Source organism: Oncorhynchus gorbuscha, linkage group LG15 (assembly GCF_021184085.1).
Source record: "Oncorhynchus gorbuscha isolate QuinsamMale2020 ecotype Even-year linkage group LG15, OgorEven_v1.0, whole genome shotgun sequence".
Lineage (NCBI taxonomy): Eukaryota > Metazoa > Chordata > Actinopteri > Salmoniformes > Salmonidae > Oncorhynchus > Oncorhynchus gorbuscha.
Window position 1 is genome coordinate 31,294,861 of NC_060187.1, and position 18,808 is coordinate 31,313,668.

The following is an 18,808-nucleotide window of genomic DNA, read 5'->3' on the forward strand; positions in this document are numbered from 1 at the left end:
ATGACATTGACACATTTTCTCTTTAATTGGGTCTGTCAGTTTTAAGTGCCATCTTGATGCAGCAGACTAAAAATGGCAAAATTACACCATCTAAGCGATTGGAATGGGAGGGTTCAGACATTTTATTCATTTACTCCATACACTTAACCCCATCTGCATGTGATAAGGTTTAACATTGTCTGCACTATGAAAACCAAAACAATTGCCTTGACAATAAGCACAAGTTGTGTTAGGAGTACCACATGTGAGACTGACATGTAGACTAATAGCAAAGTCAGACACAGATTCATGGATATACTGTAGGTATCAAATAGAAATGGATGTGTGCAGAACATTCATTAATCTTGAGAGGTCAGAATGTTAACTACCTCTGCTGGAGACAAATGGCAGATTCAGTCTCCTTAGAGGCAAAATTATACATCTGTCACCAGGCTGTTGCTGAGGTACAATGCCGCTGTGAGTTATGGGATGTCTATAAACATGGCAAGTTACTGTCAAGCCATCTGAGCATCTTCATTCTCACTGTTGAAACTATAGATTATTATAGCGCACGCAGTTCCTTGTTTAAATAACTCCTCCAGAGAGACTTTTCAAACGCTTTGTACCCGTATAAAGACCATATAAAAGGCACAAATAATGTTCTATTTTTGGTTCAAGGTACTTCTGGTAGCCTATATTGTCAGGAGCTCCAACACAAGCATATTTTTTTTGCCTGCCAATCAGTATCCACTTGCTCTTGAGAAGTCATGGCATTAATAAGGCATTCTGCCTCATCCCAAGGGTTCTCAGCTATAAGCACCATTTACTGGTGGGACCATGTAAACAACAATCCCGATGCTCTGTTTTAATATTTAGAAACGTCAATAATCGTAGCTTGCAATACACTTTTCGAAACAAATGGAAGTCATCTTTCATATCAGAGAGAAATAATTGTTTTAAAAAAATATACACTTACTGTAGCGGGTTTGCACAGCAAGTGTATATAGGCTGTGTGCCTCCAGCGGACAAACTGCACTTCCGCTAGACTTCCTCCCGAGTTTTGCTTACACACAGGTGTTCGAACACCCTAGATAGCTAATAGGCACAGGTGGTCCCATGTCTTCAGCCTGTCTTCCGTAAACACACACTGTAACATGGAGATATGGCCGTGTGGGAACACTAAACCTAAATCTATAAAAGGTGTGGTGTAATTTAACCTATTGTTTTGAGAAAAATATTTCTCACTGATATGAAAGCTATGTTCCTTATGTTTCCTAAACCGTACCGCATGTGATGAACAGTAAGCGTCGGACGGCTCTTAAGTCCACCGGGAAGGCTACACCTTCATCAACAAACCTAAAGGTATTTAGCGTCTATGAATGGCTAGACTTGCTTATGGTTCTCACAGGTGAAGTAAAATGATACAAGTTACTTTGCTCATGATGCGACCCTCAAATGACACGAATATACCAACAGTCTAAGTGCACTGGATGTGAAACAACGATACAGATGTAACCATGCTATTCAATGTACTATCTGAGCAGAACTGGTGGTCCCAAGTCAAAATGTCATGTGCATTCCACAAATCACGTAAATGTGTTCAGAATTTTTTTTAAATACAAGTATTGAGTTGAAACGTATAATTGGTGGAGCACTGTGGACACAAATATAGTTGTGGGCCCATGGTGCTCAGGATTAATAACATAAATTGTAGATGCATTTTATTGTATTACACAATCTAGACCTATTCCACGGATCCCTTGGCCAATTATTTTAACCTGTAGTTGTTAGTAATATTAATTAAAAATGAATATTTTTGATCTGGCTGTGGACCGATCCCTGCAGTACTTCCACAGACCCCACTTTGAGAAACGGATCTAATCATCAAGCCCTTGACACGTCGAATCAGCTGTTTTGTCCGTGTCTACAACAAACATGTGTAGGCCTACTGTTGGTTGTACTCGAGGACCGGAGTTGGGGAAACTCTAGTCTAGATGCCACTTTCGCCATACCCAAAAACGGCAATCAAGTTGCAGCAGGCAGTGCACATTTCACCTAAGTCTATGGGTTCATGTTGATATACTGGAATCAAATACGTGTTTTATGAACAGGCGTGTTTCTTTGCTGCACAAATTTGCCGCGAATGATAAAGCATGGAATCCAAACACCTGAAGAACGCTTTCAAATGGTCTAACAGAATGTTGTTTTACGAACCGAATGCAGATGATCGAATGCATACAATCCACATAACAAGCAAGCAAAATATAGGTGAGTAACAATTCCCATCTAGCCTACATGCCAAAGAGCCATTAAATATATATGGTGTTGCCTAATATGTTTACAAAAACGCATCCATTAGCAGCGAATTGATGTCGCCACTGAGCAACATCTGTGCATAGCGTCCGCATGACTTTCAGAATCTCTGACTTTGAAAGCAGTCTAGGTTACATATAACATATTATTGCACAGTTGTAGGCATACCTTACCCTGGTTAATGCACAATTAGACAGGGGGCAAGGTTAGACCTACCATTATGTAATCTGTCTCTAGGCCAACCTCATGTTTGAGAAACTTCATATTTTCTACTTTGAAAAGTTCTGATGTAGACTAGGAATTTGGTTTATAACCTAGCGCATATTTTGCAGGAATTTGACATCTAAACCATGTTTCTCTTTGAGATGATTTCTTTCCACACACAAACAGTCACAATGTTTTGGGCCAGGCTACACAGTAACAAGTATATTTGGCCTCATGAGTCTACATTATCTGTTCATATTGGTGATCATCTCCTGCAGGTGCATCATGGTTCAATCTGCAGGAGTTCCACAGCTTTCAGATAATCAGGCTCCGCCAGGGAGACCCAGCTCGGCTACAGAGACAGACGTGAATCTGATTCACAATACCCAGGCACCACCACCACCCATGGAAAGTGGCCCAAATAAGAGGAGGAAAGCGAGAGTGAGGGGAAACAGCACCAGGCCCAAGAAGAGAATGACGGACAGCAGGGGTGTTAGTGATAGACCACTAGTGGAGAAGCAGGGGGTGTGTGATGAGGGAAGCCCCTTACCTCCACCCCTCCGTATCTCTTTAAAAAGCCTGTTGGCGGCGGAGATGAAGCTAGTGTATGGTGACGAGCAGCACAACATTACCCAGCAGCCCTCCAAGTCCCCAGTCACCTCCTCGGCTTCACAATTTATGTGTCAAGCCTCTGAAATAGTAGGTCCTCCAAGTGGACCTAATCTCGGCTTTCTGCCTCAAATTGACAAATGGCTGGATGTAGCCTTACAGGATGCCGACTCATACTACCAACAGAAGAAATATGGGATCGCAGCCAGTCGTTTTACCACAGCTCTGGAGGTACTTGATATTTAAATTAAATCTGTCCATAGTCCTTCCTCATTTATTTATTTATTTGTTCACTTCCTAAACAAATAGATTACATCATTATTTATTGTCTCCATCCCTCCCCAGTCTTGTAAAATGATTGTCAAACCTTTTTAAATCAAAGTGTTGAAAACTTGAAATGAAAACTGCCAGAACTTATGGCAGCAGCCAGCTTTCCCCCAGGGTATATGACCTCTATTTTCACAGATATCATGTGTTACAAATTTCATGGCCTTTAATGTAATACATCTTTTAGATACAGTTGTGTTCATCTGTTTGTCTTGTATGGCACAATGTTGTATGCTTATTACAAAGCGTATGTACTTTGAAAATCCCACAAAGCAGCAAACTTCGAGCAATATACTACAGAGCAGGATACATTAGTTAACCAGCTAACCCACGGGGCAAAAACTGGTTGAATCAACATTGTTTCCACGTTATGTCAACCCAAAAAATCTATGTGATGATGTTGAATCAATGTGGAAAACTGATTGGATTTTCAAGAAGTCATCAAAGAAAGGGTATTTTATCTTTTTTTCATCCAACTTTTAATGACTTGGTGGCCTTTTTTGTTGATTTGACATTGAATTCACATAAGTTGAAAACTCAGCCAAATGTAAATCAGAACTAGACGTTCATGCCCAGAGAAACTTTGATGATCAAGCACAAATAACTATTCATTTTCAGGTTCATTAAAAAATATACACTTAGATATGCTGAATTTATTAGGCCATGCCTATCTTTTTAAAAGTAAAATGTTACACTATATCAGAATATTTAGGCAAGTTATCTGGATAACTCATTGAACCTGATTTGAACACTAAACCAGAGGGGTATACTACAATGTAAAAATCTCAGTTTATTGTCTGCTGAAATAAATTATTTCATTAGTGCATCACCAGGTACATCTCAGTCTCTTATATGCAAATGAATAATTCATGAATGCTTTACCGTACATTGTTGAGAGGTCCTATAATTAGCACATGCTGCATAGTTTTGCCAGTGGCACTAAAATGTTGTCATAGTCATTTGATTAAGCTCCTCTGATGACTCATTTGTGTGTTACTGGTCACCCCAACTACACATCCGACATGTTTTCCATGATCCCTAGAAAAAAAAACAGGACTTGTTTGAAATGATCTGTTCATATGATAAGTGCATAGACAAAAGTATTTCTTTGACTTGATGTCAAATGTGCCAACATTCTGCCTTCTGAGATTTTATTAATTTCTGTCTATTTTGAGAAGCTTTGTGTTCTAATTTTGAAATACTCAGATTGTTATCGAGGGAGAGATTGTTCTGTAGCTCAATTGTGAGATTTGTGTAGTGAAAGCCTCTCTCTCTCTCTCTCAGCTGTGTTCAAAAGGCGCTGCAGTTGAACAATCTTTGCATGCGGTGTATGAAGACATTTCTAAGGTTGTCAGTTTGATTGAGTCCAGACTTGTTGCCTGCTACCTGAGATTGAAGAGACCGAAGATAGCCCTCAACCACTCCCACAGGTAAGGATGAGAATGCTTGTCAGATTTGATATTCACAAAAACACCCAGCAAAGGACTCAGCAGTGAGAGTAAGTCAGAATTACCTACAACAAGCCTGAATACAACTCCCATAGACATCCATTTTGTGCAGAAGGATAACATAACCTTTACCCCCATCTTGTGTAGCCAAAAGCAGTCTGAAAAGTATTTCTCTGTATACTGTTGATTCCATGCATATAAAAGGGAGGATGTGTTAATGGAGCAGAGATAAAGCTAGTTATTTCTGAGCAGTTTACATGCTGCCCACCCGCCTGACCTCCACTTGCCTCTGTCCCTCCGACCTGCCTGTTAGTCAGATCATTACACCTGTCCACCGCCCCCTCCATTAGGACCCAGACCTGGACCCCCATAACTCACCCTGTCTTGGCCCCACTGTCTTCTTACCCTTGGAAGCACACAGTGCCTGGGAACTATATGTGAAACTTTTCCCCTGTCTGGGCCTGTTCTGTATCGAGAGCTACAGTGTCTTCAGAAAGTATTCAACACCTTTGTTATGGCATGCCTAAATAAGTTAGGAGTAAAAATGTGCTTTAAGAGTAAGATAATACATTGCATGAACTCCCTCTGTGTGCAATAATATTGTTTAACATGATTTTTGAATGACTACCTCATCTCTGTACCCCACACATACAATTATCTGTAAGGTCCCTCAGTCAAGCAGTGAATTTCAAACACTGATTCAACCATACAGAACAGCAAGGTTTTCCAATGCCTCGCAAAGAAGGACACCTATTGAGCATGGTAAAGTTATTAATTACACTTTTGGTGGTGTATCAATACACCCGCTCACTAGAAAGAGACTGGCGTCCTTCCTAACTCAGTTACCAGAGAGGGAGGAAACCGCTCAGGGATTTCATCATGAGGCCAATGGTGACTTTAAAACAGTTAGATTTTATTGGCTGTGATAGCAGCCAGGATGGATCAACAACATTGTAGTTACTCTACAATACTAACTTAAATGACGTGAAAAGAGGGAAGCCTGTACAGCATAAAAATATTCAAAAACATGCATCCTGTTGGCATCAAGGCACTAAAGTAATTCTGCAAAAAATGTGGCAGAGCATTTTTGTCCTGAATACAAAGTGTTATGTTTAAGGCAAATCCAATACAACACGTTACTGAGTACCACTCCATATTGTCAAGCATAGTGGTGGCTGCATAATGTTATGGCTATGCTTGTAATCATTAAGGACTGAAACAGTCCTTAATGATTAAATGAAACAGAATGGAACTAAGCACAGGCAAAATCAGAGAGGAAAACATGGTTCAGTCTGCTTTCCACCAGACACTGGGAAATGAATTCACCTTTCAGCAGGACAATAATCTAAAACACAAGGCCAAATCTACACTGGGGTTGCTTACCGAGAAGACAGTGAATGTTCCTGAGTTGCTGAGTTAGTTTTGACTTAAATCTGCTTATAATTCTATGGCAAGACATGAAAATGGTTGTCGAGCAATGATCAACAACCCATTTGACAGAGCTTGAAGCATTTTCAAGAGAATAATGTGCAAATATTGTACAATCCAGGTGTACAAAACTCTTAGACTTACCCAGAAAGACTCACAGCTGTAATTAATGTCAAAGGGGATTCTAACAAATGGTGTGAATACTTGTGTAAATGAGATTTCTGTTTTAAATTTTCAATACATTTGTGAAGATTTCTAAAAACATGTTTTCACTGTCGTTATGGGGTATTGTGTGTAGATGGGTGAGGGGGGGGAAAGTATATTTAATCCAAAGATGTTGATGTGCAGTATAGAATCAGAACATGAACTAGTGACAAAGGATCTCAAGGCTTGTTTACTAACAGACAAGTCAACAGTGTTTGGACGTTTTTGGGCTCTGTCTACTGTTGGGGATTTCAGCTCTGGCATGTGGTCATTTTGGATCAGGGTGACAGGTAGTTTAGAGCAGCAGTTTTGAACTGAAAATATGTTATGGGAGTATGTAAAACCAGTCAAACATTAGAAAAGGATATTTGGCCAGAAAAGTTTGAAAAGGGCTGTTTAATACTTCCACAGGAGCAGTATGTCATAGATATATATATATATATATATATAAGGTAGTATTCCCTACCTTTGAACAAGTGAATATTATTATTCAACTAATGGCAGCTGCCTACATTTCTTTCTCATCCGTGCTGTGTTAGTTGCACAACAAATTCTGAATGCAAGTTTGCTTTATGGAGTTGGTAACACTTAGAAAATCAATGGTTTCAAAGCAAGCGCACATGTTCACAGCTCCTGAAACCACAAATGGATTACAGATCATTTTTTCCCTTTTGTATTTTTGTTGTTGCATTTACCGGCTGTAAATGTGGTGCATTCTGTATTTTCTGTTGCTTCATAGGAGCTGGCTTTGAGCAGGATGAGGGGAAAGGCGGGATTCGATCAAAGACAGCCATGACGATTCCCCCATAAATGGATTTTGAATGCATTAGTTTAGGAGGCTGGAACCCGACAAAACAATACAGATAAAAATACCATGGTGCAGTCTTTGAACCCGCTGTGATGACAGCGTTTACGGATTGCTTTCTGTTCCAGGGCTGCGTCTGTCTCATCTTCAGGTTGTAGATGCCATCTCGCTTCCAATGCTGTTCTGTTCTGACATTGTCAAATCGCACATCTACAAAATGTTTGTCATCTACAAACAGTTATTTTGAGATCCCAACATCTTCCTCAGACTGGAAAAAAATTCAACTGAGAAAATTTGAGTGTCCCTTATGTAAATGAGATTTACTTTCCTCATTTTTTTTCTCAGTAGATTAATTGATGTACGTACAGATCTAAAGTATGATTGAGTCATTATGTTTTACCAGTTAGTGCATTTTCATTATTATTGTTCCTGATGTAGTGCTACACTGTAGCGGTGTGTGTTCTCAAGCTATATATGTGACTGAGGAAGTTTCCCTTTTCTTCCCTAAAAGCAATGAACCTCACCTTCATTGAACAATGGCCATTTACTTGGCATTTCTGTCTGTAAAGTTTAAAATAGAACACTTACGTACAAGAAACTATAGCTAAAAAGCTGTGCGTTCATCTAAATGCCAGCCATTTAGTTAAGGCAGCAGATTAATGGCTGTAATTATCTGGGAGGCTTTAAAGAGCCAAGCCCTACTCAGATAATCGTTTCCATGTAGATAGAATAGTATGGCCATAAACAGTTTTAGGGAAGGATACGGAGCATTTGTGGGGGTTTTCTGTGCAAGGAGTTAACAAAACTTTCACAAAGTGATCAGTGGCACTGACATTCATATTGCATTATCTCACTATCGCACTCAGCATATTTTTCTCCTTAGCTGCAGGTAAGTGTTTACAATACATTGAGAGTGGTGCTGAGATGTCAATTAGCCAGCCAGACAAGGTCAGACCAGATTCAGACAAACAGGTCCCCAGACATCAAAGGAGAATAGTGTTCTACTTTTAAGGAGAGAAAATAACTAAGTTGCCATGATTTCCTGATTAGGGAGATGCTGATATGCTCTGGCCCTGTCAGAATAACAGAACAATATTGCTTCATAAAAGGCTGTGAATGTTCTCTGCTGTTTCTCAACACAGAGGGTCCCTCAGGGTTACATACTTAGTCCCCTCCTGTACTCCTGTTCACCCACAAATGTGTGGCCATGCACGACTCCAACACCACCATTAAGTTTGCCGACGACACAACGGTGGTAGGCTTGATCACCGCCAACGATGACACAACGGTGGTAGGCCTGATCACTGCCAACGATGACACAAGGGTGGTAGGCCTGATCACCGCCAACGATGAGACAGCCTATAGGGAGGAGGTCAGAGTCCTGGCAGTGTGGTGCCAGGACAACACCTCTCCCTCAGTGTGAGCAAGACAAATAAGATGAACGTGGACTACAGGAAAAGGGGGGCCGGTCATGCCCCCATTCACATCAACGGGGCTATAGTGGAGCAGGTCGAGAGCTTCAAGTTCCTTTGTGTCCACATCACTAAGGACCTGTCAATGAGAAAGATGGTACCAAAAGACATGGCAGCTCTGCTTCTAGCGCCTAAGCAATTTCACAGGTTTTTAAAATTATTTTGTTATTTCTTACATTATTAACCGGAAATAACTTTTGGATATCAGAGCGGCTGTAACTCACCAGCATTCTGACCAGAAATACAACTTTGCTAAATTAGAACCTTTGTTGCCCCCAAGGCAATTGCGATTATTCCAGATGCTGCTCCAAGATGCCGCAGGTGGAGAAGAGGTATTCGGAGTGGACTTTTAGTACAACTCAGGAGCTGTGCACACCATCCACCGCTTCTGAGTATATTACTCGCTATTGTTCAGGCCCCTGGACAATAAAGTAGACAAGCACAGGGTGAGGATCTCCTTACAGACAGACATCATGGACTGTAACATACTCTGTTTCACAAAATCATGTCTCTCTCCAGATATACTCAGTACATTGCGCAGACAGGAATAAAGAACTCGCCAGGAAGAAGAAAGGCGCAGGTGTATGTCTCATGATTAACTACTCATGGTGTGATTGTGATAATGTACAAGAACTCAAGTCCTTTTGCTCACCCGACCTAGAATACCTCGCAATCAAATGCTGACCTTATTACCTCCAAAGAGAATTATCTTTGTGTAACGGCTGTTGGTGGAAGAAGGTGAGGACCAAGGTGCAGCGTGGTACATGTTCATATTATTTATTCGAAACTGAACACTAAAATACAAAAGAACAAAGGGAACAACTGAAACAGTTCTGTCTGGTGCAGACACAAAACAGAAAGCAACTATCCACACAACCCATGTGGGCAAGAGCTACCTAAGTATGGTTCTCAATCAGAGACAACGATAGACAGCTGTCCCTGATTGAGAACCATACCCGGCCAAAAACAAAGAAATACAGAAAAAGGAACATGGAATGCCCACCCTAGTGTAACGGATGTGAAATAGCTAGCTAGTTAGCGGTGGTGCGCGCTAAATAGCGTTTCAATCGGTGACGTCACTTGCTCTGAGACCTTGAAGTAGTGGTTCCTCTTGCTCTGCAAGGGCCGTGGCTTTTGTGGAGCGATGGGTAGCGATGCTTCGTGGGTGACTTTTGTTAATGTGTGTAGAGAGTCCCTGGTTCGCGCCCGGGTATGGACTAGGGGACGGTCTAAAGTTTTACTGTTACACTAGTCACTTGACACTTTGGTTTAGGGTTGATCTCAATTAGTAGATTGTTTGGTCAATAGGCTGTTGGTCGACCGAGATTTTCTATAGTCAAGCAGTAGCAAATATATATACTGAAGTATTTGGACACCCCTTCAAATTAGTAGATTAATCTATTTCAGCCACACCCATTGCTGACGTGTATAAAATCAACCACACAGCCATGCAATCTCCATAGACAAACACCGACAGTAGATTGGCCTGTATTGAAGAGCTCAGTGACTTTCAACGTGGCAATGTGATAGGACGCCACCTTTCCAACAAGTCAGTTAGTAAAATGTATGCCCTATTATAGCTGCCCTGATCAACTGTAAGTGCTGTTTATTGTGGATTGGAACAGCTCAGCAACAACAGATCAGCCGCGAAGGGGTAGGCCACACAAGCTCACTGAATGGGAGTGCTGTAACTCGTAAAAATCATCTGTCCTAGGTTGCAACACTCACAACCGAGTTCCAAACTGCCTCTGGAAGCAACGTCAGCGCAATAACTGTTCTTTGGGAGCTTCATGAAATGGGTTCCAACGGCCAAGCAGCCGCACACAAGCCTAAGATCATTCTTTTACTTTTAGATTTGTGTGTTGTTGTGAATTGTTAGATATTACTGCACTGTTGGAGCTAGGAACACAAGCATTTTGCTACACCCGCAATAACATCTGCTAAATAGGTGTATGCGACCAATAAAATGTGACTTAATTTCATTGTCCAAACACACCAAGACAGTCATGAAGAGGGCACGACAACACCTATTCCCTCAGGAGGCTGAAAAGATTTGGCATGGGACCTCAGATTCTCAAAGTTCTACAGCTGCACCATTGAGAACTGGTTGCATCACCAGAATGGCAACTGCTCGGCATCAGACCACAAGGCGCTACAAAGGGTAGTGCGTACGGCACAGTACATCACTGGGGCCGAGCTTCCTGCCGTTCAGGACTTCGATACCAGGCAGTGTCAGACTCCAGCCACCCAGGACATAGACTGTTGACTGTTCTCTGCTACCGCATGGCATGTGGTTCCGTAGCGCCAAGTCTGGGACCAAAAAACTCCTTAACAGCTTCTACCCCCAAGCCATAAAACGGTTGAAAAGTTAATCAGATGGCTACCCGGACTATTAACATTGACCCCATTATTTTATTCTTATTTATTCAAATGTTTTGCACTGACTCTATTGTACAGGCTCAATGTACACTCACTGGAGGCATATACACATGGACACACACACATGCATATTGATGCTATATGCACACATGTATGCATTCGCATTCCTTCACACTCTTGACATATTCTACTGCTACTCTCTGTTTATTATCTATGGACATTTACCCCTACCTACAGTACATGTACATATTACCTTGACTAACCCATACCCCTGCATATTGACTGGTTACTGGTACCCCTTGTATATAGCCTCGTTATTGTTATTTTATTCTTACCATTTTTCCTTTAGTTTATTTCTTACTTTTTAAAAACTGCATCATTGCTTAATTAAGGGCACACCTGTTGTATCCGGCTCATGTGACAAATCAAACAGCAGAGGAGATAATGACTTCGGGCCGATCAACCGAGGGGAGAGTTTGCGGGATTCCACCCGGAGGGGCAGTTCCCGGGTGGACAGCCATACCTTCTGCCCTAGCCAATGCCGGTGGCGATCTGCTTGTCATCCATACCTGGAGGTGGTTTTGGAGGTCCGACCGGGCTCTCCTCCAGGTATGACGACAACGGCAGACAAACATCTGGGCAGAAGTTATGCCGACCTCTTATTCTTACTCAGGGAAGAGCGGGGGCTGATACCCCAGGGGACACTCAAAAGGTGACAGGCCTGTGGCAGAGCAGGGAAGGGTGTATTCGACCCACACAAGCTGCTGGCTCCAGGTGGTGGGGTTGTCTGAGACCAGGCAACGCAGAGTAGTTGTCAGTAACGAGTAGTTGTCGGCAACGCAGGGACGGTGTCAGTAACAAACATCCGGTTATCAGGTGCCCCCCCGGTGTTCGGCTGGGAAATCTGTGCCTCACGGACCTGCTTTCCTATTCCCCAGCTGAGTACCGTCACCAGGCACGAAGTGGGATGTATGGTCTTGGGTTCCAAGGTAGTAGTCACGGGGCTATAGCGCCGTGGCAGTGTATCCGGCTTGAACCGTGTGAACAGCAGGGCCCATCTAGCTTTCCTGGAATTGAGGTCTTTGGCGGTGCGGCGATACTCCAGGTTCTTGTGGTCTGTCCACGCGATGAACGGATGTTGTGCCCCCCCCCAACCAGTGCCTATATTTCGCCAATGATAGAAGTTGGCGAACCCCGGGAAATGTTGCAGCTGCACCTTGGAAGTAGGCTGGGGCCAATCCACCACTGTTTTCACTCCCTGCAGTGATGATGTAACCCATTGTGGAGTGATGGAACTCACACTTCTCTGATTTTACAAACAGCTGGTTCTCCAGGAGGCATTGGAGAACCTGTCGGACGTGGAGCACATGTTCTTGGGTGGAGCAGGAGAAGACAAGCATATCATTGAGGTGGACAAAGACGAACCGGTTCAACATGTAGCTGAGAACATCATTTAATCAGAGCCTGGAAAACAGCAGGGGTGTTGGTAAGGCCAAATGGCATGACCAGATACTCGTTGTGACCGCTGGCCGTGTTGAAGGCGGTCTTCCACTCGTCCCCAGGTGGTAGGCGTTCCGTAGATCCAGCTTGGAAAACACGGTGGACCCCTGGAACGGCTCAAAGGCCGAGGAGATGGGGGGTAGCGGTTCATCACCGTTATTCCATTGAGACCCCGATAGTCGATGCGCAGTCTTGTCCTTCTCTACAAAGAAGAACCCTGTGCCTGCGGGAGATGAAGGACTGATTAATCCTGCAGCTAGGGGGTCCCCAATGTAGGTCTCCATCGCCTTGGTCTCTGGTCTCGACAGAGTACAGTTGTACCCGGGGCGGAGTAGTGCTAGGGAGAAGGTCAATCCTGCAGTCATATGGTCGGTGCGGCAGAAGCGAAGTGGCGCGGGCCTTGTTGAACACTTCCCGGAGGTCCTGGTACTCCGCGGGAATGCCGGAGAGGTCCAGGATAACTTCCGAGCCCCCAGGAAGACGTCCCAGGTTGTGCTGACTTCAGGCAATGGGCGTGGCAGAATGGGCTCCAGCCCATGATGGCACCAGTAGACTAGTTAATGAGGGGATTGTGTCGCTGGAGCCAGGAGAATCCCAATACCACTGGAAGCTGAGGAGACTTAATGAGTAGGAACTGAAATGCCTCACTGTGGTTTCCTGACACCCATAGGTTGATGGGAGTGGTGTTGTCGGTGACTCGAACTATAGAGCTCCTGTCCAGCGCTCAACATTCATGGGAATGGAGAGGGGCTGAGTGGGGATGCCCAGCTCGGGAAGCCAGGGTAGAGTCCAAAAAGCTCTCATCAGCCCTAGAATCTTTGAGGATCCGGAGAGATTTCGACTGGTTGCCCCACAGCAGAATGGCATTAAACGGAGTGTGAGTAAGGGAAGCAGAAAACCCACCAGAGTACCCGCACCTACCGGTGAGCCTTTCCTTTTAACGGGCAAAAGGACACAAAATTACCATGAGTCCCACAATACAGGCAACTCCGCTGGAGACAACCCAGCTCTGCCTAGTCGCATAGCTCGGGAAACGGTGACCAGGCCGTCTTTGGCAACTCTCGGGGAACCTTGGGTAGCCTCGGGTTCTCTTGGCAACGGGGCCACCGGGGACTTCCGGGATGCCTCGGAGGCGAGGTAGAATCCTTGGATGGGCGAGCGAAATCGAATCTCCTCTCCCTCCGTCGTCAAGGCAATGAAGGAATCGATGAGGGAATTCCCGGGCTGCAGCTCGTCCTTGACCTCCTCTGAGACTCTGTGTAGGAACATGTCAAACAGAGCTTCCTGGTTCCAGGCACTGTCAGCTGCCAACATGTGGAAATCCACAGCATAGTCTGCCACACTGCTGGAGTAGCTTCCGGGAAGCCTCTCTCCCAGTGAACGGGGCATCAAACACCTTGACCTCTCCCACAAACTCCTCCAGACTGACGCATATGACCGGCTGTTGCTCCCATACAGCTGTAGCGCAGGCGAGCGCCCTCCCGGACATCAGCGTGAGAAGGTACGCTATCTTAGAGTGGTCCAAGGGGAAAGAGGAGGGCTGAAGCTTGAAGATGAGGGCACACTGAGCTAGAAACGCCCAACAGCTACCCGGCTCTCCATTGAAGCCTTCCGGGGGAGGTAAGCGGGGCTCGCGGGAAGGCGGTGTTGTAACACAAGTATGCTGTCACATGCTATTTTCAACTCGATTACCTAATGTTTAATTGATTGCATGATTGAATTAAACCATGCAACAATTAAACCATTAATAACCTGGGGCACCACGGAAGCATTAGTTTATATAGAGCGACTATCTCCTGAATTCAAGATCTGAAGAACTTTATATCAGTAGTAGTCTATCATTAATTATTCTTTACCTTCTATCAGTCTCATCTGAACGTCGTAAAAATCTTGGAACGAACCCAAGAATATATTATAAATCAGCAACATACAAATTGGCTTAATCATTTATTTACTGACTAACTAAATAATCACAGAAATACAGTGGGGCAAAAAAAATAATTTAGTCAGCCACCAATTGTGTAATTTTCAACATAGGTACACTTCAACTATGACGGACAAAATGAGAAAAAAAATCCAGAAAATCACATTTGTAGGATTTTTTATGAATTTATTTGCAAATTATGGTGGAAAATAAGTATTTGGTCACCTACAAACAAGCAAGATTTCTGGCTCTCACAGACCTGTAACTTCTTCTTTGAGAGGCTCTCCTGTCCTCTACTCGTTACCTGTATTAATGGCACCTGTTTGAACTTATTATCGGTATAAAAGACACCTGTCCACAACCTCAAACAGTCACACTCCAAACTCCACTATGGCCAAGACCAAAGAGCTGTCAAATGACACCAGAAACAAAATTGTAGACCTGCACCAGGCTGGGAAGACTGAATCTGCAATAGGTAAGCAGCTTGGTTTGAAGAAATCAACTTTGGGAGCAATTATTAGGAAATGGAAGACATACAAGACCACTGATAATCTCCCTCGATCTTGGGCTCCACGCAAGATCTCACCCCGTGGGGTCCAAATGATCACAAGAACGGTGAGCAAAAATCCCAGAACCACACGGGGGGACCTAGTGAATGACCTGCAGAGAGCTGGGATCAAAGTAACAAAGCCCACCATCAGTAACACACTACGCCGCCAGGGACTCAAATCCTGCTTAAGCCAGTATATGTCCAGGCCCATCTGAAGTTTGCTAGAGAGCATTTGGATGATGCAGATGAAGATTGGGAGAATGTCATATGGTCAGATGAAAATAAAAATATAACTTTTTGGTAAAAACTCAACTCGTCGTGTTTGGAGGACAAAGAATGCTGAGTTTCATCCAAAGAACACCATACCTACTGTGAAGCATGGGGGTGGAAACATCATGCTTTGGGGCTGTTTTTCTGCAAAGGGACTAGGACGACTGATCCGTGTAAAGGAAAGAATGAATGGGGCCATGTATCATGAGATTTTGAGTGAAAACCTCTCTCCATCAGCAAGGGCATTGAAGATGAAACATGGCTGGGTCTTTCAGCATGACAAACACACCGCCCGGGCAACGAAGGAGTGGCATCGTAAGAAGCATTTCAAGGTCCTGGAGTGGCCTAGCCAGTCTCCAGATCTCAACCCCATAGAAAATCTTTGGAGGGAGTTGAAAGTCTGTTGCCCAGCAACAGCCCCAAAACATCACTGCTCTAGAGGAGATCTGCATGGAGGAATGGGCCAAAGTATCAGCAACAGTGTGTGAAAACCTTGTGAAGACTTACAGAAAATGTCTGACCTCTGTCATTGCCAACAAAGGGTATATAACACCTTTTTGAGGATTAGAAGTTTGGCCAGGTCTCTGTTCTGGGAGACTCCCTCAATACTGCATGGTAGTTTCTACCTGGTATTTATGACCTGAGGTAATAATCCTGGGTTAAGAGAGGTGAGGGGAGGGGCATGATCTACACTCAGAAAGGGCCACATCATGACAGCGGAGTGACCGGTGAGGTGGTACTGCTAACAGCCGAGTTACTGAGGGGCTGTGAGGTTACCTTCGTAGTAGGCTGCCTCCGAGCCAACCCACAGAATTGCTCCAGCAAGATGTCCAACGCCCTGTCATGGTGTTCGGGCCAAGGTGTGGACCCCCTCCATAAGGCCACAAATAATTTCCTTGTGCCTATTAATGGTGACTCCTTGGGAGGAGATGGCGTTGCGCAGCTGGTCCGAGTCTGCTGGGTCAGTCATGGTCAGGTTGTATTATCACGTTTCAGGTAAGACCCAGATGCAGACAACGTCGAAGTAACAACAGTTTATTAATCGAACAGGGGCAGACAGAAAGCAGGTCAAGGGCAGGCAGGTGGGGCAAAGGTACAGGATGGAAGGCAGGGTCAGGGCAGGCAGAATAGTCAACACCGGGAAAATTAGCAAACAGGAACATATCGAGAGAAAGGAGCAGAGGGGAAAACGCTGGTAGGCAAAACAAAAAAAACTAGCAATAGACAGAGAACACAGTTATAAATACACAGAGGATAATGGGGAAGATGGGCAACATCTGGAGGGGTGTGGAGACAATCACAAGGACAGATGAAACAGATCAGGGTGTGACACCACCTCCTTTTCTGTTTAACCCTTTAACTGTCTCTTCTTGAAAAATATATGTATATTTACAGTACCAGACAAAAGTGTGGACACCTACTCATTGCAGAATGTTTCTTTATTTTTATTATTTTCAACATTGAATAATAATGAGGACATCAAAACTATGAAATAACACAAATGGAATCATGTAGTAACCAAAAAAGTGTTACCGAATCTAAATATATTTGAGATTCTTCAAAGTAGCCACCCTTTGCCTTGATGACAGCTTTGCACACTCTTGGCATTCTCTCAACCAGCTTCATGAGGTAGTCACCTGGCATGCATTTCAATTAACAGGTGTTTGGAATTTCTTTCCTTAATGCGTTTGAGCCAATCAGTTGTGTTGTGACATGGTAGGGGTGGTATACAGAAGATGGCCCTATTTGGTAAAAGAACAAGTCCATATTATGTCAAGAACAGTTCAAATAAGTAAAGAGATATGACAGTCCGTCATTACTTAGCCTTAGAAATTGCAGCCCAAATAAATGCTTCACAGAGTTCAAGTAACAGACACATCTCAACATCAACTGTTCAGAGTGAAGGCCTCATTCAGAGTGAATGAGGCATTTATAGTCGAATTGCTGCAAAGAAACCACTACTAAAGGACACTAATAAGAAGAAGACTTGCTTGGGCTAAGAAACACGAGCAATGGACATTAGACCGGTGGAAACCTGTCCTTTGGTCTGATGAGTCTGAATTTTTATTTTTGGTTCCAACCCCTGTCTTTCTAAGACACAGAGTCGGTGAGCGGATGTCTCTACATGTGTGGTTCCCACTGTGAAGCATGGAGGAGGAGGTGTGATTGTGTGGGGGTGCTTTTCTGATTATGCTGTCAGTGAATTATTTAGAATTCAAGGCACACTTAACCAGCATGGCTACCATAGCATTCTGCAGCGATATGCCATCCCATCTGATTTGTGCTTATTTCCGAATATCATTGTGTGCCATTCTGAGGGCAAGACAAAAAAAAACATTTAAATGCCTTTGAACGAGGTATGGTACTCGGTGCCAAGTCACAATCCATGGCTCAATTGTTACAAGGCTTAAAAATCATTTTTCACCTGTGTCCTCCCCTTCATCTACACTGATTTGAAGTGGATTTAAATAGTGACCTCATTAAGGGATCATAGCTTTCACCTGGATTCATCTGGTCAGTCTATGTAGTGGAAATGTGTTCCTAATGCTTTGTACACTCAGTGTATAGTGCATTTTGAAATGATCCAGGTTTTTCCAACATGTTTCACACATGTTCAGACTACCTTTTGAGATAATTCATATTATAGGCATTATTTTAGAGGCGACATTTCATCTGAATATGGATTAAATGACTTCAAGGGGCATGAAATGCAGTTTCACCAATTTATGTTGCATAATATAGTGTGTTGTCAACAATGCAATATTGTATTCACCAATATAAGTATTTGCATAAAAATAAAATCTTCATACTTTATAGTACCTTATATTGCGTGGTTGAGCACATTTTTTTGCCTTTTTACATGTTAACTATTTATTTACAAATTCATACTCTTCAAGGTCTCTAATTGTTATGGTGCAATATTTATCCCTCACCAACTGAGTTCCTTTCTTTTATCCCATATATTTGATGACAATTTTTTTGTTTTCATACAGCCCTCTGAGTGGGTAAAGTTAGAGTGCCACAACACTGAACTGCAGGAACCCAAAAGGAAACAAATTATGTAAATTGATACAGGAGGGCTGGGGGAGTTGACCAATCAAGTTAAAGTGAAAAAAATAAATAATGTCCACTTCTAAATCCACTGTCAAACATACTCTACCAGCAAAATGTTTATCATTTAATTTGTTTATTTCATTTTGCTTTACAGTAGTTATCTTGATGATGTGTCTTTTTAAGCCTAGCCTTAAGAGGACAAGGCTTGTAGAAAATGGCACATCAGGAACAATAATTGCACAGAGTAATTTCACATTTCACATTAAATCTATCAGACCTTAATTCTTTTCCCTTCTTGCATCACAGTTCCTCGCTCCCATTGAACATTTCATTCTATGATTA

General features: G+C 43.2%; 1 protein-coding gene across 5 annotated transcripts in view; it reads left to right on the forward strand.

Moving 5' to 3' along the window:
- The first annotated feature begins 1,031 nt into the window (after nucleotides 1-1,031).
- The window catches only part of LOC123997628 (spermatogenesis-associated protein 16-like), a 60,693-nt gene continuing 42,916 nt past the window's right edge, over nucleotides 1,032-18,808 (forward strand). For 2 of the 5 annotated variants that reach the window (XM_046302061.1, XM_046302060.1), the window contains exons 1-3: nucleotides 1,032-1,341; nucleotides 2,775-3,336; nucleotides 4,717-4,862. In XM_046302061.1, coding sequence (XP_046158017.1) covers nucleotides 2,782-3,336; nucleotides 4,717-4,862 — 701 coding nt within the window. In that variant the 5' untranslated portion in view covers nucleotides 1,032-1,341; nucleotides 2,775-2,781. Of the gene's footprint in view, nucleotides 1,342-1,870; nucleotides 2,248-2,774; nucleotides 3,337-4,716; nucleotides 4,863-18,808 lie in introns of those variants that run through there. The other 3 variants (XM_046302058.1, XM_046302059.1, XM_046302062.1) reach the window with 3 other exon arrangements.